The following is a 22698-nucleotide window of genomic DNA, read 5'->3' as shown; positions in this document are numbered from 1 at the left end:
ATTCTGTGTTTTTCTGTCAATATGGGGTGCTGTGTGTACATTGAGGAAAAAAATGAACCTAAATGATTTTAGCATATGGCTGCAATATAACAGAGTGAAAAATTTAAGGGGGTCTGAATACTTTCCGTACCCACTGTATTTGGCAGTATCGCCAAGTTTTAGCCCCAGTCTCCTGCATCATCCACTCCTTTTGAACACTGTTGCATGTAAAGCAATTTTAGTTCACTGGTTATCTGAAATGACCATTTGCTTTCTTTTATACAGTATTTTAGCTTCCCTGCCACTGTAGCTCCGTTTAAATGTTCTGTGCTGCCCCTGAGCCAAAACCAGGAATTCATGCCCTTTGTGAAGGAGCTATGTAAGTGCCCACATAACTATCATGCATATTCTGGTTTTGTCTGAAGAGAAGAAATGGCATGTCCTACATTCTTGGTTAACTTTTTTCATTTTGTCCCTCTCAGCTGAGGCGATGACCAGAAACAGTGTTTCTCACAAAGTGGACGACTCTTCCGGATCCATTGGGAGGCGTTACGCTCGGACAGACGAGATTGGAGTAGCATTTGGCATCACCATTGACTTTGACACAGTGAATAAGCAGCCTCACACAGCCACTCTGCGAGACCGAGACTCAATGAGGCAGATCAGGGCCGAGGTACAGCACACTTTCTATTATTTAGTTTCGTTTAAAACTTCTTTACTTCACATACACCTGTGTCTAAATCAGTCACTTTGTAGTAGCTCTTGTGTAGAAGGGTGTAAAAAGAAACAGTCCACTTATTTTCTGTATAGACGTGCATACAGTTCATAAAGTATTCCTCTGTGCCATAGCTCAGCAGCAGTTTTCTCAGATTTTCTGCCTGAATTCGCACGTCGTGACTAATGTACCATGAATTTTTTTTCCTGTCTTTATGACGCGCTCAGTTTGTGCCACAGGTGTCAAATGAAGTGGCACTACACAAAGCAGCCAGCATGTGTTGCCCTTAAGGCCATCACACTTTGAAAAGCCTATTTTGTGATGCTCTTACATCTCCAAACAGGATAATTCTGTTTTCATGAACATGTTCCCTGAAAAATTAATAGTCCTGGGTGAAGCACTTGACATTGTTTCAAAGAATCATTCATTACTCAGTGGAGCATTTAATTTTTAATTACACACCACATTTCACACAATCAAGCGAGACACTTCTTCTCTCCTCAGGTCAGTGATTTGCCTGCGATTGTTCGGGACTTGGCCAATGGCACGTTGACCTGGGCAGAAGTGGAGAGCAAGTACCCCATCTTCGAAGGACAGGAGACCAGCAAAAGGGACACTAATGAAGAGTAAAGCTGACTCACGTGTCAGTCACTCCATGAAAATCCACAAACTTTTTGCAAATGCATCACCAGGAAGAATATTGATACGCAATATATTGTGATAAGCTGTGGTGGTGCATCACTGCAGTCGCTTCTGATGCCATGTATTCATTATATAGAACAGTTGTGGAAAAGATAACTGCTCTTTCTTTGATGAGCAGCATTTCATTCATGTACGATCATGTATGTTTAAAAAAGGAGAAAATGTAAGCAGATTGTCAGTGGGACCTCTCATTCCAGTTTTCAGGCAGATTGGATTGAGATACTGTTTCAATAAAACCACCCAGCACTTACTGGATATGGCGGTACAACTAAGGTTTCTGTATTCTGTTTTCAAAGCTGAATAACATGCAACCACTGATATTCAGTGGTCCCTGTGAAAGCATCAATCACTACAGTTGAAAGGTGGAACCAACAGCCCCAGGTTGAGAAATCACCAACTACAATTCTGAAGCACTGGTCTGTGAAACATGTCATGAACGATTTAGTCCATTTCTTAGCCTGAATCATAGCATATATCAATTTACCTATGAAAGATGAAAATATAGCAGAAGTTTTTTAAATATAATGGGGGGGAAATGTTTATCTTAACCACGAGCTGGCACCAGATAGTTCATTGTTAATGGGGAGCCCCTGGTGTTTGAGTAAGACCTCCTCCAGCACCTATTGGCAGCATCCATCTATCAGTGTGTGCACATGGATGATGTAGATAATATTCTGATGAAACTTGATTTTGCTGTGGGAAACCTCCAGCATAGTAGGTGGGGAGAGGATTATATATGTACAGGTCTTCACCCTATGACTTTTAAAACCCATCACTCCTTCAGTGGTATAGCCCATTGCCAACATGGAAATTCTGATTTCTTGTCCAATGCCAAGGGTGTAGACAAAGGGCTACCACAACTACAGAAGCACCCGATCATCTTTAATAATCAGGTCCTTTAAATGTGTGTTATTACCTACTGTATATTGCAAAGAGCCCAGGCTTTAATACCTACATTGTTTCAGTATTGGTCAGATTATGGTTCACATTCCTACAAGCATTTGTGCTTAAATTACCAGACATCTATATAAAATGCATAATTATTCTGCATCATGTACACAATGCACAGCAGGGGGCGGAAAAGTCGGCGAGTGTCAGTAACTTATTTCTGGCCCTCTGCTCCCTAATGGGATGACTTGGCCATGTCCACTGCTAATAAATAGTGATGTGACGTTCCGTATCGAGGCTTCGAAGCGTGTGCCGAATAGGGGAGGGGGCGTTTCCGCGATGCGCGTATCGAGGCTTGCGTCATTTAGGGGAGGAGCTGAAAATGATGACGTCCGAAGCCTCGCTGCCCGGCTATACCACGTGACTGATTCAGGAAGTGGTTCGGATTTTGCCAGTTTTGACAGCGATACAACCCCCTCAGGCTCCATTCAAAATGTGGGTGTTTGATGGAGAGTTGCGGTCAGTGACAGTTTGGATAGAGTTTGAGATAGTTTGGAGAGAGTTTGGAGATTTAGGAGAGTGAGGAGAGAGAGTCAGGAGAGAATGGAGCCAGCTAAGAAGAGGAGGATGTCCCCTGTGTGGGAACATTTTGATCTCATTCCTCCCAACAAGGTATGTACAGTAATATTTCTACAGAAGATTTTTTTTTCATAATTAATATTGATTGTGCAATGCAATTTATCTTCAGCTGTCTTTACTTTTGTACAAGGTGAAGTGTTTGCTATGTGCCAGGGAGCTGGGGTATAACAACAACACCTCATCCATGCTTAGGCACTACAGAGCTTTGCATGAGAATAAGGACAACACCGAATGGGGACCAAGACCAGGTGAGCCATCAAAAATGCAATGATAATATAGCATGCAGTAATGTGACTAAATGATATAACAATATTGTACAACTGTAATAAGTTAAAATGTGTGTGATATTTATATTTGTGCTTTGTTTTTATTTTCTTTCCTCAGGAGAAAAATCTCAAATAGATGACCTGGTTACCAAGGTGATTGAGGACACCCAGCCATTTAGTATTGTGGAGGACAAAGGATTTAAAAGATTTGTTAAATCGTTAAATCCTAGCTATGTTCTCCCCACTAAGGTAATAAAAGCATTAAAAATTGTGCTTTTACTGAATAAAACCACTAACAATGTGGACAGGCAGGACTGAGGCTCAAGCCTGACGCTATCAGTCACAGGACAGCCATACTATACACTGCTTCACAGCCACCTCATACTTTTAAACTAAATGCTTTTTCTGTCCTTTAGGCCCTGAAAGCCATGGTGGAGGCCAGGTACCAGGAGATGAAGGAGAAAGCTAAGGCCAGCATTGAGAAGGCAGCAGCTGTGAGTCTGACATCAGATATGTGGACCTCTATCAACACAGAGGCCTATCTCGCTGTCACCTGCCATTTTGTTGAGTCCAGCACATTAAATACAGTTGTTTTGGGAGTGCAACATTTTCCCAAGGCGCACACTGCAGAAAATATTGCACAAGTGAAAGGCTCACTCATGAGGGAATGGGCTATTACTGAAAAAGTTACATGCATTGTAACAGATGGGGCTGGCAATATAGGGGCTTGTGCAAGGGAGCTACGGCTCAAACATGCCATATGTGTAGCTCACACCCTTAACTTAGTGGTGAAGAAGGCCCTTGACCAGACTCCTGAGCTCTCCGACATCCGAGCCAAGTCCAGGAAGATAGTGGGATATTTCAGGAGCAGTACCACTGCAAAGGTAAGTTCTGTGGCTTAATTACAGTTTCTTTAATGCTACTTGTGTGTATAGTTCTGCTGCCTTGAGGCTTGCAGTGGTGCAGGAACAATTGGGAAGCCTCAACTCAAACTTATCCAGGAAGTGGAAACCCGCTGGAACAGCACTTACAATATGCTGCAAAGACTGTTTGAGCAAAGAGAGCCAGTGGGTGCTGCTTTGGCAAGTCTCACAACAGACATCTCACCTATTTCATCAGAGGAATATGGCATAATTTCCAAGTGTCTGATTGTCCTAGGACCATTTAATAACGCAACCACCAAGCTCTCTCAGGAAAAAAGGGTGTCTGGCTCAAAGGTCATACCTTTGCTTGCTATGGTGGTCAAAAAAAAGAAATCGCCTAAGAACTGCCACAGTGGAGAAACTGTTGTTTTTAAATAAAAACCAATGATGTGTCCCCTAAACCATAATCACTGGCCATACCTCAACGTTACAAAAGCACAATCATTGTCCATACCCCAACCCCCCTCACCTCACTGTAAATAATCATTTCCATTTCCATCATTTCCAAATAATCATTTTCCATACTGCCAGTATATATATATATATATACACACACAGTATACTGCCATCACTACAATATACATGTTTTGCATACTTCTTTATTTTGCATACAGTTTTATTCACAGGCTTTCTGCAAAATGCCACACACTTCAAATTCATGCCAACTGATATTGTTGCATCCAGTAGATGTCCTCCTAGAGCAAATGAAGCTTCAAGAAGCTTTGCGCTGGAGTGAACCAATTGGATGAAAGGCTTCATTGCTTCATGAAGCTTCATCTGCCCATCACTACTAATAAATTTCATACTGTATTTATTGTAAGTTAAAATCGCACTCAATGACAAGTCACCTCGGTTTTCTGCGCACTGCAACTGCTTTAAACATTACACACAGGTGAATTCTCCAGTTAATTAGCTGCACCTGGTTGAGTAATCATGAATGAAGCGAGCTAGGTTCGTAGATCACCGGTAAAAGCGACGCTATGTTCGCTATGTTCACACCTATTGTATGTTTGCACGTGCGCATGTCCGCTAAGGTCGAGTGACGTAATTTTTGTGATCTTTCGTGAGAAAGCTCCGACTACCCATGTGCCACAATGCTTGGAAATCTTTTTTCCCCAAACCTTTATTAGAACCACAGTAACGTCACAAAAACCTGAGTAAAAATTACAAATATAAATAACAAGCCTGTAAAAGTTGAAAAACATCACTTATTCATTTAACACCTTAAGTAATACTTCTCAGAATATGAAATGTCCATAAAGCTTTGTTCTTATAGAATCATAGAAAGACTAAATGGAACAGGGACTGGTATGGACGAAGCTGCAGAAATCTAGCTTTGTGGATATGATGTCTGCCCAAGAGATATAGCAATTTTTTATTCTTAATTTCACTGTATGAACCTACATTCAAAATAAGACCATTCTCTATCATTGGGATCAATATTGTAAGATTAATAAGAAAATTTGGATTGGATACAAGTTATTTGAGTAAGGGATCATAATGCTTGGAAACCGTTGGCGCACACAGACAATTTTAAGTGTCAGAAACATCTTTAATGGCTGCCTAGCAACCCCAAAATAAAGAAAATAAGTGACTTACAGTTCGTAGATCTACCTAAACAGAAAAAAAATTAAATTAGTTTAGGTCAAATTTCAAATGTTTCCAACTCTACAGGTCATGTCATGGAGCAGCAAATACAAAACTAAAAGATACACTTCCTCTTACAATGTAAAAAAAAAAAAAAAAAATCAATACAAGACATTTGGAAAAATTTTAATCTGTACTTTCATGATACAAAGAATTCAGTGACCTCATGAGGGAAGGTAAATAACATAAGACAAATGCACGCTTTTAAAATATGCATTTACAATTTTCCAAATATTTAAATACCTAAAAAATATAAATTGATGCTTGAACAGTTTTTTTTTGTAAAGAACCGTTCTGTGCCTTACCGAGTGCTCCAGGCTCTGTTTTACTACATGCACAACTCAGCATTAAGTTGAATGCAATTCCTTGGCAATTTCCCTCAGGCTGTTTTTTTCTTTGCATTGTTTGGCACTAAAACTAATGTATGTCAATGAATACAAGAGAAAGGCTGGAGCTCGGGCTGAGGTTACAGAAACAGACGCAGCGAAAGGTCACTTTGTACCAAAATCATCAAACACCTGTGTGTCTGCTTGTGGAAATTTAAAAGCTTTGCGGCCGCGCCCACTCCGTGCAGCCCTTATTGATGATTGGATGATTGGCCTGCGGGAAGGCGGGGCAGACACTTCCTTTCCCGCCATCGATAACAAGGTTGTGTTCAATTTGTCCATGCCGGCATTCCACTTGTGAAGTAGTGGTAAGGGCGGGGAAATGTGATGCAAGCAGGAGTGCTGCACTAGGCAGGAATACTCAATTAGCCAGGTAACATCTAAAACACTATGCAGCAACGTCTCTGAACATTTGTTAATAGGGAGTTTTAGACAACACCGTTTAGCTCTGTTCTGATTGGTCCTCTTTAGAAGCAGATTGGAGATACTGGAGTGGTGTCTTAGCAGGTGCATATCTGTTTTTCATTGTGTTGCTGTTTTTGTTTTTGTTTTTTGTTTTTTGCATTAAAGTTGTTGGTCCTGCACAGGGATATGGTTGTTTTTTTTTGGAATGTGTCCTATATTCTTTGCTTAAAAGGCTTGGGTGTTCCCAACACAGATTTGGCAACCAGGAATATGGAAAGTAGAAACAAGAGAAAAAGAGCAGGTCTTTTAATTTGAAAATGTAAAATAAATGCTCTTAGTTGTGTAATGTTATAATGTAATGCAGACAACATAATTACAGAGTATTTTTGCCTTTTTATAAGTTGTTTTAGCATAGTGACAATTTCATTCAGTTAAAAAAGGATTTAACTTTAGCCTGTACTGTGTCTACTGCATCTAATAAAGTAGAATAAGTTCTAACACAGCCAAAAGACCCTAATACATCCCCTAAAGTTGTGTGGCTTACAACCCATCATACTCCTCCTGGCCCACCCCCTCTGTGTCAGTGGTCAAAGTATAAATGCATCATGTCACCTTTATCTGGGGGCAGCTCCCTCTCAGGGAGACAGTGGGTCCTGAAGCCCATCCTGCACTCTCCAGCTAAATAGCAGATGTAAACATCTATCTTTTTTTTTTTTAAAACGTTTGTGTGTTTTTACCCCTTTCAATTGAATTGAAAAGGTTTATTTAAGCAAATTTTTTGGGCTCTCAAGGTCTGCGTTTCAAGGTCAGTATCACAACAGGTGCTATGGGGGAGACGCTGAGGTGCATGACTGTGTGGCATTTCATCAGCAGGCATCTTAGCCAGACACTGTTAGGAGAAAACTGAGTTTTAATATAGTTTATGTCATTCACTATGACTGCTGTTATTAGGGCACATGTTTGGCTTCTGCATTACCTTGTTTTCCAAGGCATTACCTTGTGTTCAGCATGCACAGAAGCTGCCCAATAAATCTAGAGGAGAGAAGCTGTTTGGTTAAAAATAGTAGGCAGCTGCACATTGTTGGTGTCTGGCCTCTGAATTCTCATCAGCGGAAACTTGCCCATTTGCCCTCCACTGTTCTTTTGATGAATGTGACATGTGTCAAGTAGATAAAATTCCTAAGCGGTTAAGACAGTCATCTGACTCTGAGACTTACAAACCTCAAGATATTGAATTCTTCTCCTTGGGCCCGATACTCTATCTCTTGAATATCAAAGAAAAGTGACTTTTTTGTGCTGAAGAAACAATATCAATATAAAGCTACATAACTCTACTGCATAAGTCAATATAGATAAGGAACACTGAGCTTATAGTATGTAGGATGAAATCCTTCATACAAATGAAAGGAACGTAATTAATGACTTTTACTCAAGTACTGTACTCACTTGACTATTTTCATTTTATTTTCCACTTGGTTTTGAGTCGACTACTTATCATAGTGCAAATATTGCATTTTTGACTCCACTACACTTATTTGACAGATATAATTAACTACAAGTTACTTGGCAGATAAAAGGTTTATACAGAAATTCTATGATAAGTTCATAAAATATGCTTCAGATTAAGCAAGCAACAGTAAACATAAAATGTCCTTTCATTATTAAAACCAATACTGGCAGGGACTTTCATGTCTTCATAATCTGCAAAATTATCAGTAATTCCATCCATCAGATAGAAATGAAGGTATAAACTCACAGTAAGGAAGGAGATACTCGTGTAAATACCTCAAGTACAGTACCTAAAGTAATTGTAATAAAGGACTTTTGTTACTTTCTACCCCTAATAATATGTCAGAGTGGATGACTTCACAGGTGACAATTTGAGAAATCATCAGGATATGCTTTTAATTTGTAGGCAAGCTCTGACGTGCTATGGTACGGTGCCATTTCAGAGGTAAAACCTGTTTTACGTTTGCTCTAATGTCATGTGTTCAGCCTCCAGTGCTATTCCTGCCTGTGTCATCATGAGGATCAAGTCTGCGCTGCCCAAATATGAGCTCTATTTCTACAACCTGGTGCTGTGCCTGGCCATGTTCTGGGCTGCCAGCTGGATCTTTGAGGTGTCCAGTTGTGAGTATGAGGAAGCTCACACACATGCAAACACAGGTGGAAAAAGTACTAAAATATAATACTTGTGTTGAAATGCGCTAACCAGTCTGACTTGTAAGACTAGTCAAAACTGGGGCAACTGTGGCTCAGGATGCAGAAGGGGTTGACTCTTAAGGCTGGATGTTTGACTCCCAGCTTCTCAGTCCACATGTCAAATGGCTTTGAGCAAGACAATGATCCCCAAGTTGCTTGCAGTGTGTGTGCTTGGAAGTGTGAATCAATGAATAGGCAAATAGTGTAAAAGTACTTGGAGTGTGCTGCATTGCACAGAAAAGCATTATACAACTACAAGTTCATTTACAATCTACCAAGTTGAGAACTACTTAACTACAGACATAGACTCACACACACACACACACACCCGTTCCCATTGAATTCAATAGGAAATGCATTCAAATGAGCTGGCAGTTCATTTTTTGGCTAATGGTTGCAGCTCTCACTGAATGGCTTAATGAATATGAAAATGTGTTGAACACAATGAAGTTTTGGAAGAATAATGTTTCTTCTTGGAGCCACTTTATTAAAAAGTCAAGTCTATGTTATTACCTCTGACAAGGATGTTATGTTTTTGGTTCTGTGTGTGTACGTTGGTCGGCAGGATTACAAACAAATGGCTGGATGGCTCATCATACTTGGTACAAAGATTGGTGGGGACCAACCCTAGAAGTGATGAGAGTTTGGCTGAAAAAGGTCAAAGGTCAAGGTCACAAAAACTTCTGAGAAAAAAGAAATCACAAGAATCCCCATCTCTAATGTGGGGCAAACATTTTAAAATTTGTATCTCCATCAAAAGTTATTGGAATAATTTGAAATGTAATACACATATGTAGGGTGGCAATGTCTCTCATCACACCAAATTTCATCTGGATAAGATCCGGATTCTGGATCTGATGGCCATTTAAAGTTAACATTGAAAACCCTATTTAACACATACTTTCTGCCATAATGTAGCCTATAACGAAGATAGAACCCTGAAATCTTCAGATAAGATGCATCACATCATAACTTAAAATATGTTTGTCCTTCCAAAAATAGATGAGTGCAATACTTTATGAACTCTACAGCAACTGTGATCCTTAGGGTGAGACACTGTAAGTGTTATGCCTCTTGTAGTGCAGTGGCATACACACAACATAATGTGCATTATGCACGTAGGGGCAGTGTCACTGTGGGAGGGTGAAGAGTTGTAGCTATGCAGACCACGCAGGGGAGATCAGGTGTCAGTGTTAATACCTCAGAGCAGGACAAGAAATGGGCTTGGTAAGGGCCCTGTGAGTTTCAGTGTCACATCTACATACAAGGAAAGCTAATAAGATATAAAATGAGTGGCAAACTAAAATGTACTGTGTATTACAGTCAGTTTTTATGCCCTTGAATTGTTTTATCCACAGCTGATTTCTCATACTGTTATTATTCTAGCCAATGCAAACAGAAGGACATTCAAATCCAGCGTGAGGCCAGGATGGCACTACTTTGGGAGAAAAATGGTGAGGGAGCAGACACACATTTCAAAGAAAAGAATCATGCATACTGTTTCCAACTTTTTTTTTTTTTTTATCTCCATGGTTTACAGGACACTGCTGACTTTGAGTGGGTGATGTGGTTTTCCACATTCAGAGAGCACATCCTGTTTGCTCTCGCAGGCCACGTATTCTTCGCCAAGATCTGCTCCATGCTGGCTCCACAGGTGCTTCTAATGAACTGTTTAACTGACTGAGCCACTGAAAAAATAATAATGTAGTGACAGAGGTAAAGGACTCAGATTTAAGCAAGTATCAAGTCACTATGAACAGAGCTGGAAAAATCAGTAAGGTTTACTTCACACTGTGTTGTGTTGTTAGGAATACTTGACATTTGAAATCCTCTTTGTCACAAGTTATTTTTACAACATTGCACAGTAGCTTTTTATATCATCAGTAAGCTAGTAAGAGGAAAGACAAATACTGAGGGAGAGTCAGATGGAGGGATGAGTGTATACGAAGAAGCATTAAAAGAAACATTTCTCTATATTTAATGAGATCAGTAATGCCAATTTAGTCTGGGTAAAAATGTGAAAATGACCACACACTATAAGCGTATGTGATTTATTAAAAAAAAAAACAGCCTATGTTTTGACCCACTGTTCTTCTTTAGGGCTAAATGTTTGCTTGACACTAGTCTTGAAAAAGACCAATGGGTCAAAATGTCAGCTTTAAAAAAAATAATAAATGTAAGCTTCTAGTGTGCAGTCATTTTTTACATTTTTGAATCCATTTGTCATGACCAGCCCCTGTTTTTAGGCATGCACTCACACTAGCTTAATTGAAATACTTATGTTTTGTTTGGGTAAACATGTCCTGCTCACGTGTCTGCAGAGTGAAAATCTGTCACTAAGTATAATTTTTATAACGTGCCACCTGTGTTTACATTGTATGGAAATGTCTGTCTGATAAAAATTATTAAATAGCCTCATGACAAACAAGCTTCCAGTAATTTTTACCTGGTGCATTATGTAGTAATTTAACAAAAGCTAGACACAAGCTGCATCATTAGACTGACTTTTGGTCGAAACAGGGACACATTGTTTTGTTTTGCTTTCAAAATGTGCCATTCTATTAGATGCAACTTGGTCGTGAGGTGGCACTATTTTTTTCTTCCACAGTACAGGTCTTTGGTGTATATGGTGTATGGGCTGCTGGCTGTGTGGACCAGTATGGGCTGGACCTACATCTCTCTCATCCTGTCCCACTGCATCCTGCTCTACAGCATCTCCCTAGTGAAAACCCGCTGGCTTTGTTTTGTCACTGGTCTTTGTACCCTTGCTACATTTAAGTGCGAACCCTTTGTGTCCTGGCAGGTAAACAATATAAGGAGAAATGACTACACATGACAGCTTTTTATGAAAAATTAGCATTGTATGTCACCTTTTCTATCTCTTATCTTTAGGCTGGTTTTGTGGAGGGGGACTTTGAGCTGCGTCATGTTCTTTTCTATGGAGGTTGCGGGTTTACGATCATGCGCTGTATGAGCTTTGCACTGGAAAACTGTGAAAGAAAAGATGGAAACTTCAACATCCTGGAGCTGCTCAAGTACAACTTTTACCTCCCCTTCTTCTATTTTGGCCCCATCATGACCTTTGATAAATTTTATGTTCAAGTAAGTTAAAGGTTTTATTTTTATTTCACTCATGTTTATTATTGAGGTCATAGTTAAAGGCGGTGTTGTACTGGACTACATTATATTTAGAGGTGTTTCTAATATTCTGACGGTAGAAGTGTTGCGTTGAAGTGCATATAATTGTACAGGTGTACCTAATAAAGTGGCTGGTGAGTGTACAGTAGCAATGTCAAGGCTAGAAGCCTCTGATTTTGTGACATGTGTCTGCTGCCCCCTGCAGGCCAACAGGTTGGACCTGACCAGGAAAGAGCGTGAGATGTGGAATATCAGTCTACAGGGCCTGATCCACCTGGGAGTCATCATTGTAGTGGACATTCTCTTCCATTTCATGTACATCCTCACCATCCCAACTGACATGAAGCTGCTGAAGCGCCTCTCTGACTGGGCTCTAGGTCTGTGCTGCCTCCCCGAAAGGGCTACATTCTGTTTGTTCTCCCTTTTTTAATGCTGTGACGTTAATTACAGCATGTTGGACATGTTTAGCTCAAAAGGACATGCTAATTGCTTTATTAATGGTTGAATTCACTGAAATGACAATAAAATGATGGCATAACCAATGTGATTATATTGTCTCCAGTTGGACTGGCTTACTTTAATGTGGTGTATGACTGGGTGAAAGCAGCTGTCATGTTCGGAGTCATCAACACGGTATCCAGACTGGATCATCTAGACCCACCCAAGCCACCAAAATGTGTCACTATGCTCTATGTGTTTGCTGAAATGTGAGTTGCATTGACACTGCTTGATCACATTTGTTTCATTATACTTGGTAAAATGATCTAACATTAAACCTGATTTTGATTTTTCTATTTTTGTAGGCACTTTGACAGAGGAATCAATGACTGGCTGTGCAAGTGAGTGTCTCAAAAAGACCAGTAAAGTTGTAATAATCACATCAAACTTTGAGGTCCTAATACTGTGTCGTTTTTCTACAGGTATGTGTATGACTATCTGGGTGGAAGGCATGAGAATGTGGTGGAGGAGCTGGTGGCTACACTGTGCACCTTTGGCGTTACCATTCTCTGGTTGGGACCCTGTCAGGCGGTGCTGATCTGGGCTGGCTTTAACTGTTTTGGGCTCAACTTTGAGCTGTGGGCTTCCAAGTTTTTCTCCATGGAGCCTTTTGCTTCTTTTGAGGTTGGTAAATGGAGATGGCTGCTATATGCTTCAGTTACAAGAGGCTTTTTGTTCATTGAAATTGTATTATTTACAGAAGGCAATGTCAGAAGCAACTTCCCGCCGCATCAGAGCCATCTTCAATACATTTAACTTCTGGAGCATTGTGCTGTACAGTGTTCTGGGCTTGAACAGTTTGGACTTTGCCGACTTGGTTGCCAAACGGCTGCTTCTCAAAGGTGATTTTGTTTGATTATTTTGCCAAGGGTTTAACCTTTCTACCAACTCTACTAACTTAAGTTGTAATTTTTCTTACCAGGCTTCCCTATAACCACTATCATCACCATGTTTGTGACCTACTGCCTGATTCAAGTGATTAAGGAGCGAGAGAGGAGACAAGCCCTCATGGATGATCCTGATCCTGTCCCTCCCCCAAACAGCACCACAAGCCCGACCAGCACTGAAGCGGCACCTGCTGCTGCTCAGCCAGTCACAGATTCCAGCAAAGAAAAAGTCCAGTAGATATTTGTTGTTCACCTACTGCTATGCTTCCAAAAACAAAGTAGGATGAAGCAGCTGACAGTACTACTGCCATTCTAGATGTTATAATGTAACATTTGAATAAATTATCTACTTCTTCTGATGTCAAAAACATCATTAATTGTAAATATTTTTACCATAATTTAACTATATTTATACTTAAAAAGAGAAAAATTGTAAGACATTCACTGACATTTAATGTAATATATATTTGCAGTACACCTATGATTTTATAGTATGAAAATGAATAATAAGAAAATCATTATTCTTAAACTGTCTAATAACCCAGTAGGGAAGTTAAAGCAAAATGTAATTTTCCTGAAAGCTGTGTTGTTACTTTTAATGCAACAAATAAATTACAGTGATTTATTCAGAACATTACATTTGTTTTGTTTTATCATATTGCAGACTAAGGTAAGAAGTAAAACTGTCTTTATTAACATGTTTAAGGAGAGAATTTGATCTTTGCTGCTGTATAAATATGAGTGAGTGAGTGGGGCCTTTTACAATGTGTGTGTCAGGGTTGTGTCCAGTCACTGAGGTATTTCTGTAGCATTACATCAGTAGTTTGTAGCTTAATTCCTGTTTGATGGAAACACTCTTAGCAATGTCTAGTGGAATGGCTATGATCACCCCTGTGGTGAATCACTGACTGGACCTGAACAGTATGACAAAAGGATTTAGTGACACGAAACTGTCACATCAGATTTTAGGGAATTTATGCACAGTAACAATATTTAGGTTCTGCTATACTCGGCTAAGAGTATTCCTCGAAGAGCCATACCCGATGACAACATCTAGCTACAGTACCGTACGTATATACGAACTTAAAGAATGAGGCTGGTGTTGGTCTTTAGTTTTCCTATTGCCAACTCAATCTAAACACCAGTGAACTACAGTAACCACATTCATTATAAAAAAAAAAGCTTCCCTGGACAACACTGTAGCACACTGTGTTTTAATCATTTTTGGACAACAATTGAACTTTATAGCACACCTAACTATACACACAAAATTTATGTACAGGATGAAATCGATGTTGATTTTCATTTTTGTTGTGTGTGTGACATGGTCACAATAAGAAAAATATAGAATATAATCTCTTATCTCTGAAAATCATTCTTTTGTCTTGATTTGTCCCTGACATCCTGTTTGTGGCTTTTATTTTTTTGGAGACTTCCAGTCTTGCACCACCCGCCCCAGCTTTAGCCAGCTCAATCAGCAGCTGATTGTTTCACATGCGTCTTGTTAGTCTATATATTTAACCTGTCTTCTCCCAGCTATCAGTGCCAGATTGTCTCTTGCAGCACTGCAGAAGTTAGTTGCCTGTTTACCTGAACCTGATCTGTGCACTTTAACCTGTGCCCCTGTTGGAGCTTTAAGTTTGCTCTCTGCCCTTTCTGCCTTGACTACAGCCTGGCTCTGACCCCTGTCCTGCGATAACTGGATTTTGTATTGATGTCTTGTATGAACTGTTTTTTTTTCTGTTTCTTGGAGCAGGATCTTTCCCCAATTTATTTAGTTTGTTTCTTTATTTTGTTTAGGGGCGACTGTGGTTCAGTGGGTAGTGTGGTTATCTCCCAACCGGAGGGTTGGAGATTCGAATCATGGTGCCTGCAATCCACATGTTGAAGTGTCCTTGGGCAAGATGCTGAAACCCCAAGTTGCCCCCGATGGTTAGAGCCATTGGTGTGAGTTGGCACCGCAGATGGCTGCCTCGGTTCTGTACTGGAAACAAATTCCTTGTGTGTAACATACTTGGCCAAATAAAGTTAATTATTTACTCACCTGTTTGCTTCAAGTGTGTTGTTTTCTCTGCTGTTGTGCTATGCAGTCATCAGGATGTTACGTCACCTTCCCCATTTCACCTAGCTGTATGGTCCTCCATCCTCTCTGCCTTCAACCTGCTGCCATAAGGTCCCCAACCTTCACCTGGATTATTAAAAGGCCACATTTATGAGTACAAGACACATCTCACCAGTATTATAAAGGACAACTTACACCGGACACCTACTCACCAGTTGTCTGTTTCTTCTAGGAGTGAAACTGATGTCATTACTGAGTGGTTTCTCTTCCTCCTGGCATGTGAGGCCTTATCTGAGCAGCTCATCCATTCACCACTCTTTACCCCTTATCTTATCCCCACAGTAAATGCTTTAATTTATTTGTTAATGCGGGCTTGCATTTGGGTCCTACAAGGAGCACACCCCTGACATCTTTAGTGACAAAACATTGCTGAAGGAGTGAAGAACACTGGCTCAGTGTTTTAGCTGCAATTAAATAACATCTCTCATAGCAAAATCCAGCCCAACACAAGATGACCTCTTGTGTCCAAATGCAGAAAAATAATCAGAGATCAATAAAATCACAGGGGATGTGTAGAAGGGAGGAAACTACATTAGAGTTAACAACATTCAGTATTAATAATATGCAAATATAGTAATATGTCTAAAACATGGAGTAACACTTGCTATGATGACTCAGCCACAGAAACCCCAGGGGGCAGCCTCCTACCACAGAGACCCCATGACTCAGGTCACACATTTCTCTGGAAGCAATGTGCCAGCTGTCTGAGAGTGGGTGGATGCTCCTAGTGAGTGGCTAGGTTTGTAGATGGGAATGGGAGATTGAAGCGGGGATATAGCATTTCATAGTTTCACAATGAGCACCCAGTCTATAAATAACTTCCCAGTTGGAGCTCAGCTGAAGGGTCAGGACAGCTGAGAGAGATCCCCCTGCCTCCTGTGGTCATTTGGCGTGGACTAACGGTAGACTGACTGCTAAAGAGAAGAGCCATTTTTTGTTGGATTTGCAGACACAGAAAGGCTCTTGAAACTGCCTCTGACCAGAAACGATGGCTCTACCTATAAACCCCACGGACGAGCCCAGGATATACCAGCAGACTCTGCTCCAGGACGGCCTGTGTGACCTGTTAGAGAACGAAAAGCTTGTTGATTGTGTGCTGAAGATCAAAGACAAAGAGTTCCCCTGCCACCGGCTTGTCCTGTGTGCCTGCAGCTCGTACTTTCGCTCTATCTTTCTGTCGGACCTAGAGGAAAGCAAAAAGGGAGAGATTGTCCTGGAGGATGTGGAGCCTGGTGTCATGGGGCTGGTCCTCAAATATCTGTACACTTCTAAAATCCATGTCACAGAGCAGAATGTCCAGGACATCTTTGCTGTGGCTAACATGTATCAAATACCTTCAATTTTCACTGTATGTGTCTCTTTCCTGCAAAAGCGCCTAAGCCTCAGCAACTGCCTAGCTATCTTCAGACTTGGCCTGATGCTGGACTGTCCCAGGTTGGCTATCTCTGCCCGAAACTATGCCTGTGAACGCTTCCAGTTCATCTCCAGGGATGAGGATTTCTACCAGTTGCTCCCAAGTGAGCTAGCAGCTATCTTAGCAAATGACAACCTGAACGTAGAGACAGAGGAAGCAGTGTTTGAGACTTTGATGAACTGGGTGTCTAGAGACACCGAGAGCAGAGAAAAAGAGCTGCCAGGTTTGCTGGACTGTGTTCGTTTGCGTCTGGTCTCTGAGGATTACCTGAAAGAAAAAGTAGAGAAGCACAAATTGATCTGTTCAAATCCCGAGTTGCAGCAGAAGCTCCAGCTGGTTCGGGATGCTCACGCTGGGAAAATGCCGGAAGTTAAGAAAAGCAAGGAGGTGGCTGGTGGAGCAGGAAAAGATGGAGAGAGTGAGGAGGAAGGTCTTCTCCCAGGCATCCTGAATGACAACCTGAGATTTGGCATGTTTATGAGGGACTTGCTATTGATGGTGAATGACAAGAGCACTGTGGCTTATGATCCGTCGGGAAACGAATGCTTTGTAGCATCACTTTCCACACAGATTCCCAAGAACCATGCCGGCCTGGTCACCAAGGAGAACCAGATCTTTGTGGCAGGAGGATTATTCTATGATGAACAGAACAAAGAAGATCCACTCTGCTCATACTTCCTGCAGGTAGGAGAGGCTCTAAAGTTTTAAAAGAAGAAACCAACTGCATCTCTGCTTATTTTATTAATAATTAAACTCTGCAGCATCTCTACTCAAATTTTTAGGTTATACCCTCATTGCTGAAAATACTATATACTTTACCCAAAATATTAATATGCTGCTAGGATTTGTTTAAATTTTCAAAATGTTATTTTGGGCAACTGTTTATAAAAAATGCATGAAACAAAGGATATTTCAATCTGCTGAAATTGTGGAGTCTTAGGTTGAATATTCTGCCTAAGAAGTGGAATATTCCACTTGGCACAAATATCATCCAGCTTCAATTAGCAACAATCTGAAATATACTGTATATGTATTATTGTCAGAAACTGTATATGTGTAAATCTGCTTTAGGGGTAATTAAAGGAGGAAAGTGGATGTTAAAGATGTTTAACCAGAGTATATTCAGTGTTTGCACATACAACATCTATGCATGCATTACAGTACGTGTGTATACTCTACAGCATACTAATCAGCTCATGTATGATTCCTGTGACCTCAGTATGACCCGGTCAGTGCTGATTGGATGGGGATGCCTCCTGTCCCATCTCCCCGCTTCCTGTTTGGGCTGTCAGAGGCTGACAACTCCATCTTTGTGTTGGGAGGGAGAGAGCTGAATGAGCAGGAACAAATACTGGACTCAGTTTTGGTCTATGACAGACAGTGAGCTTATGTATCAAATCTGTAATTATTTAATGTGCTGCTGTTCTCATGGCTGAATCCTATTTAGTTTACACGTTTCCGGTGGTTTGTCATTTACAGATCTTTTAAATGGGGTGAATCAGAGCCGCTTCCTTACCCAGTCTATGGACATGCAACAGTATCCCACAATGATGTTGTCTATGTTATTGGAGGAAAAGGAGATGACAAGTGAGTATAATAAAAAAATATGCATCTATGGCAGATGTAAGCCTTTATTTACTGCTTCAGCAACACATTTTGCACCTAAAAAGTCATGTCACAAGGGAATGGTGAACCCCAGAGGTACTATTTTTTGTCTCTCTTTTGAAAAGGAGCTGTCTAAGTAAGATGTGTGCATATGACACCAAGAAATTTGAATGGAAAGAACTTGCTCCCATGAAGACTGCACGGTCCTTATTTGGAGCTGCCATTCATGATGGCAAGATATATGTGGCAGCAGGAGTCACCAACGATGGGCTGACGGACTCAATAGAGGTGTACAATATCACTACCAACAAGTAAGTTCTTCAGAATCAGTGGAAATGGCTGACAAAAGTGAGGGTGGTTGTCATAGACAAAAGCTGGCCCAAGACTTAGCGTCTTGAAGTCACCAAATAGCTCCAATTTTTTTCCAGTTTCATTGTTAATTTCACTAGCAGTTTGTCTTATTTTACATATTTAAACACTAAATGTTTATTTTAGTTTTTATGTTTAGTTTATTTTATTTTGGAAGTAGTTTCTGCTTTGCTTAACTCTGAGGCAGGTGTTGAGGTGCCTAAAGACATTTACCTATCGAGTCTTTTGAATCCTCAAATGTATTGTACAAAACAATACCTTTGTATATGTGTTGACATTTTCAGGTGGTCAGACTGTGGAGTGTTTCCCCAGGAGCGTAGCTCTCTGAACCTGGTGTCTTTGGCTGGTTCGCTGTATGCTGTAGGAGGCTTTGGCATGATGCCTTTGGAAGACAGTGATGAGGTTATTCCTAAAGAGATGAATGACATCTGGAGGTGGGTCTCACTCATAAGCACTTCATCATGCATTCAGTACACTGTGATAAACACCACAACCCATAGCTAAATGTATATAAACTATACAAAATGAACTGTCTTTGTGGTGTTCATCACATTGGACTGCACGCTAAAGAGAAATTAAACTGGAGTCTAGCAGATTTGAAATAACATGCATCCTGTGGCTTTCACTGTCGAAAACAGCAGCATGTTATTACACAAATAAAAATAAAAAAAAAAGACTTGTTTGAAAGGGCAGTAAACACTAATTACTGATGCACTGCCATATCCTAAATGTAAGTTGGTATCAGTGGGTTTCTTTAGTTCCTGACAAACGAATGTCTGTCAACCTCTTCAGGTATAATGAGACAGAGAGGAAGTGGATTGGGGTCCTCAGAGAAATCCAGTATGCTTCAGGGGCCAGTATCTTGGGGGTCCGCCTCAACATCCTGCGCCTCACCAAGATGTAAAACCATCTCCACCCCTTGTCTGTCAAGAGACTGATGCTCGAGTCATCAGTAGTTTGATAGTAGTCCAAACACAGCTTCAGCCAGGTGACGAGATCAGTGAGGATGTTTTGTTTTCTGTTTTTACATAATTCTGGTCTGATTCTGACATTTCTGTATATGTAGTTCAGTGAATTTTAACCTGATTGAGACTGCAAAACTGTAAACATTTTGTAGCCTACTCACACTATATGGAACACCAAGAACTGACTTGATAATCATGGAATAAATACTGGCAGGAGGTTGTGCATCTCCCAACAGATGGCAGCAAACTCATAATGCATGTGCCTCGAGAGAAGCCTTACTGAAACGTGATCCAGGTAACAAAACGGTTGATTTCACCCTCTCTGTGCAGAATCAAAACACTAGACATCTCCATTTGCAATAATAAATCTGTACTGTTTAATACTGAAATGAATTCATTACACTGTTTTTACAGACAGAAAACACTAGTCAATAATACAATAAAAGACAAAAGTCTGTTATTAGCACCTCTAGACACTATCGTCCTTGTAATGTTTTTAGTATTTTGATATAGCTGAACTTGACAACTACCTACATGTGGTCTTTATACACCAGAGTTGACTAAGACCTAGTGTTTACATTACAAAGTAGAGAATCGGCAAATTACAGTACACATTATGATTAAAAAAAACAAAACAAAAACACAGCAGCAATATGAGCATGAGAAATGCAGAGGGTATGTGGATAAAGCATCTTAGAATTAACTATGGCACTGGTGCCTATGGTTATCATCACATACTGTATATCTTTTCCCAGAAAGAGTTAAAGTTGCCATCAAAGGGATGTTAGCACAGCTAACCAAAACAGCCACTCCCGAGCTCAGAGTTTGGAAACTGACAAAATGTAGTCAAAGATTATCTGAGTCAAAAATACAACTGAACACATCCATAAATAATAGTCAATTAAATAATTTAAATGGAGTGTAAAAGAAATTTAGATTTTTATCCTCTATTCAGTAGCTCTAAAAGCAAAAAGCTACATATGTTTTCTTTATCACCATTTACTTGATAAAACCAACTAAAAATACCCTTATATTTCAATTAACATTAGTGCATGTCTTTTTGTCAACACAGAGCACAATGAAAGTAAAGATGATTTTCCTTATGGATCAGTTTATCAAATTATTAAAAGTGTCAATTAATACACTGTTTGTGAATAAAGAGCCAGAAATGTAAAAAAAAAAAAAAAACAAACAAAAAAAAGCACATCATAAATTCCTAACAGCCCAAACCCAAAGGAATATTTATTTTATGTTTATGAAAACATGCAAGTATTTTTACTGTTGATCGACTGAATTGATCTAGCCATTACAGCTCTACCTTTTACACTCCATTTTAATCATTTAACTATATTATTAATTGATAAATTGAGTTATATTTAATATGGACAGACACAAAAAACTCCTCCATTCTTTAAAAAAAAAGTTTTCCTTTTCACATACAGTGCTTTCTCTCTTATATCCTCATGGGTCTTTTGTAATTGCTACGAAAGTAAGGAACTTATATTCCCCACACTTTTCATGGAAGCTCTTTCATTTAGGATTTGGTTGTTGTTAAGGGTCCACAACTATGTCTCTATAAAGTGCTGCTTTAATGTTGTCACACATGACTTGTCGTCTTTGCAGCTGGCTTTGTTCATTAAACAATCCTTTTTTATAGTGAATTCAGACTTTCATAGCCAGATCAGTCTCTGAACTTTCTCTAAATAATGTCACAAAATTATATATAGTGTGTATAGTATGATAAAACTAATAATTTAGTTTTTGTGACATTTTAAAAGCTTTTTTTCTTGGTTTGTAAAAAAAAGTCATGTATTCAGTGTCATTCACTTCCCAAATTATGAATACAATGTGTTTGAGTTATGATAACAGCAACTGATTAATACTACGCTGGTTTGGACCCTGCACAGGAGCTTAAGCAGTCTAGTATAAGAATGCAATGTCAACCCACGCAGGAACCGACAATAGGATCCAGTATTTTTGCAGGGTTTGAACAAATAGTTTTAACTTCACTTTGGTCGTAATACTGTTTCAGATGACTGAACACCTATGGGAACAAAATTCAGGCCCCATATTGTAATTTCCTACAATAAAACAGACCCTCCTTCAGCGGATTTCAGTTCAAATACCTGCTACTGTATCAGCCAATAAACCCTACAAGCTGGAGTATAAAGTGCTCAATAGTAATTAATATCATTCCCTTTTATCAATTTGGCAACTGACACCTTTACATTTTCTCACAACATGAAATATAACAGTCCTCTTGTCCTAAAAACCTCTCTTCATTATGCTAGTGATCAGAAAACAAGCCAAGCAGAAACAATTGCAGCTGTGTTGAGTACGCACCTCAGGGAGGAGCACAGGTGCAGAGGGGGAAATAAACTTTCAGCATGTCAATCAATTTTTCAGTGGCACATTTCCAGTGCAACTGTTCGCATGGAATTAAAAGCAGACTGCGGTATTAACTCAATAAGGCAGTGTAGCTAAGGAAATCACAACATGCCAATAAACAAAAGGTTATGTGCATTAAATTGGAATGACATGAATGGCAAATGACCCAATATGTTATTCTGCAATTTGACCACAACCTCTGATCAATCTGAAACAAATACTACAGAGAAAATTACTCATTTATAGATTTTCTAACTAATTTATGAGCATCAAAATCCACCTGGTACATTTAAATGCAAAATGTATGCCTTTGGATTTAAATCCTTCCACCACCTCTTCTATTTTTTATCTTATGCCTGCATACATGTCCCATTATGGGCTACGGTGGCAATCAAAGTGCATAAATCAGTAGTATCAACTACTACCCAACATCCTTTACCAGCTCCTCAGCTGTTATCCCTATCAATAACTCAAAAACATTCAAATGCCTCCAAGTATAAGGCAGACATAAACACTATAACCACAGTATTTCAGTATTGCCTTTTGGGCTAGTGCTTTGC

At 39.8% G+C, this 22698-nt stretch overlaps 4 protein-coding genes and 1 long non-coding RNA gene across 5 annotated transcripts in view; 4 read left to right on the top strand and 1 right to left on the bottom strand.

Moving 5' to 3' along the window:
* The window catches only part of gars1 (glycyl-tRNA synthetase 1), an 8550-nt gene extending 6886 nt beyond the window's left edge, over positions 1 to 1664 (top strand). Inside the window, exons 15-17 of the mRNA XM_020602304.1 lie at positions 265 to 358; positions 462 to 652; positions 1199 to 1664. Coding sequence (XP_020457960.1) covers positions 265 to 358; positions 462 to 652; positions 1199 to 1324 — 411 coding nt within the window. The 3' untranslated portion in view covers positions 1325 to 1664. The remainder of the gene's footprint in view (positions 1 to 264; positions 359 to 461; positions 653 to 1198) is intronic.
* The window catches only part of ctdspla (CTD (carboxy-terminal domain, RNA polymerase II, polypeptide A) small phosphatase-like a), a 36178-nt gene extending 29540 nt beyond the window's left edge, over positions 1 to 6638 (bottom strand). The window contains exons 1-2 of the mRNA XM_020602305.1: positions 6065 to 6638; positions 5712 to 5726 (exon numbers count right to left, since the gene is read on the bottom strand). Of these exons, the coding sequence (XP_020457961.1) occupies positions 5712 to 5726; positions 6065 to 6161 (112 nt within the window). The 5' untranslated portion in view covers positions 6162 to 6638. The remainder of the gene's footprint in view (positions 1 to 5711; positions 5727 to 6064) is intronic.
* Positions 2742 to 3906, top strand: LOC109961473 (uncharacterized). Its single transcript, XR_002275138.1, has 3 exons — positions 2742 to 2956; positions 3308 to 3438; positions 3606 to 3906. It is a non-coding gene; the product is annotated as an uncharacterized LOC109961473 (long non-coding RNA).
* Positions 6639 to 8574: 1936 nt separating the features above from the next.
* Positions 8575 to 13513, top strand: hhatlb (hedgehog acyltransferase like, b). Its single transcript, XM_020602253.1, has 11 exons — positions 8575 to 8680; positions 10139 to 10206; positions 10293 to 10406; positions 11361 to 11555; positions 11645 to 11854; positions 12096 to 12267; positions 12453 to 12597; positions 12694 to 12729; positions 12811 to 13012; positions 13089 to 13230; positions 13311 to 13513. Exons 1-11 carry the CDS (start codon positions 8575 to 8577, stop codon positions 13511 to 13513), a joined length of 1593 nt encoding a protein of 530 aa, XP_020457909.1.
* A 2872-nt stretch (positions 13514 to 16385) lies between these two features.
* Positions 16386 to 22195, top strand: klhl40b (kelch-like family member 40b). The gene is made up of 6 exons (XM_020602207.1): positions 16386 to 17495; positions 18031 to 18191; positions 18291 to 18398; positions 18542 to 18727; positions 19070 to 19219; positions 19578 to 22195. Exons 1-6 carry the CDS (start codon positions 16386 to 16388, stop codon positions 19687 to 19689), a joined length of 1827 nt encoding a protein of 608 aa, XP_020457863.1. The 3' UTR covers positions 19690 to 22195.
* The last annotated feature ends 503 nt before the right edge of the window (positions 22196 to 22698 follow it).

This window comes from Monopterus albus, unplaced genomic scaffold (assembly GCF_001952655.1).
Source record: "Monopterus albus unplaced genomic scaffold, M_albus_1.0 scaffold55.1, whole genome shotgun sequence".
Classification (NCBI taxonomy): Eukaryota; Metazoa; Chordata; class Actinopteri; order Synbranchiformes; family Synbranchidae; genus Monopterus; species Monopterus albus.
Note: the sequence above shows the minus strand (reverse complement) of the source record. Positions and strands in the feature narration are given on the sequence as shown.

Coding starts and splice junctions, on each gene's coding strand:
- hhatlb (XM_020602253.1), top strand. CDS start 8,575: ATGAGGATCAAGTCTGCGCTGCCCAAATATGAGCTCTATTTCTACAAC. Junction 10,207..10,292: donor ACTACTTTGGGAGAAAAATG/GTGAGGGAGCAG, acceptor CATGGTTTACAG/GACACTGCTGACTTTGAGTG. Junction 12,268..12,452: donor CCTCTCTGACTGGGCTCTAG/GTCTGTGCTGCC, acceptor TATTGTCTCCAG/TTGGACTGGCTTACTTTAAT.
- klhl40b (XM_020602207.1), top strand. CDS start 16,386: ATGGCTCTACCTATAAACCCCACGGACGAGCCCAGGATATACCAGCAG. Junction 18,728..19,069: donor TACAATATCACTACCAACAA/GTAAGTTCTTCA, acceptor TGACATTTTCAG/GTGGTCAGACTGTGGAGTGT. Junction 19,220..19,577: donor GAGATGAATGACATCTGGAG/GTGGGTCTCACT, acceptor CAACCTCTTCAG/GTATAATGAGACAGAGAGGA.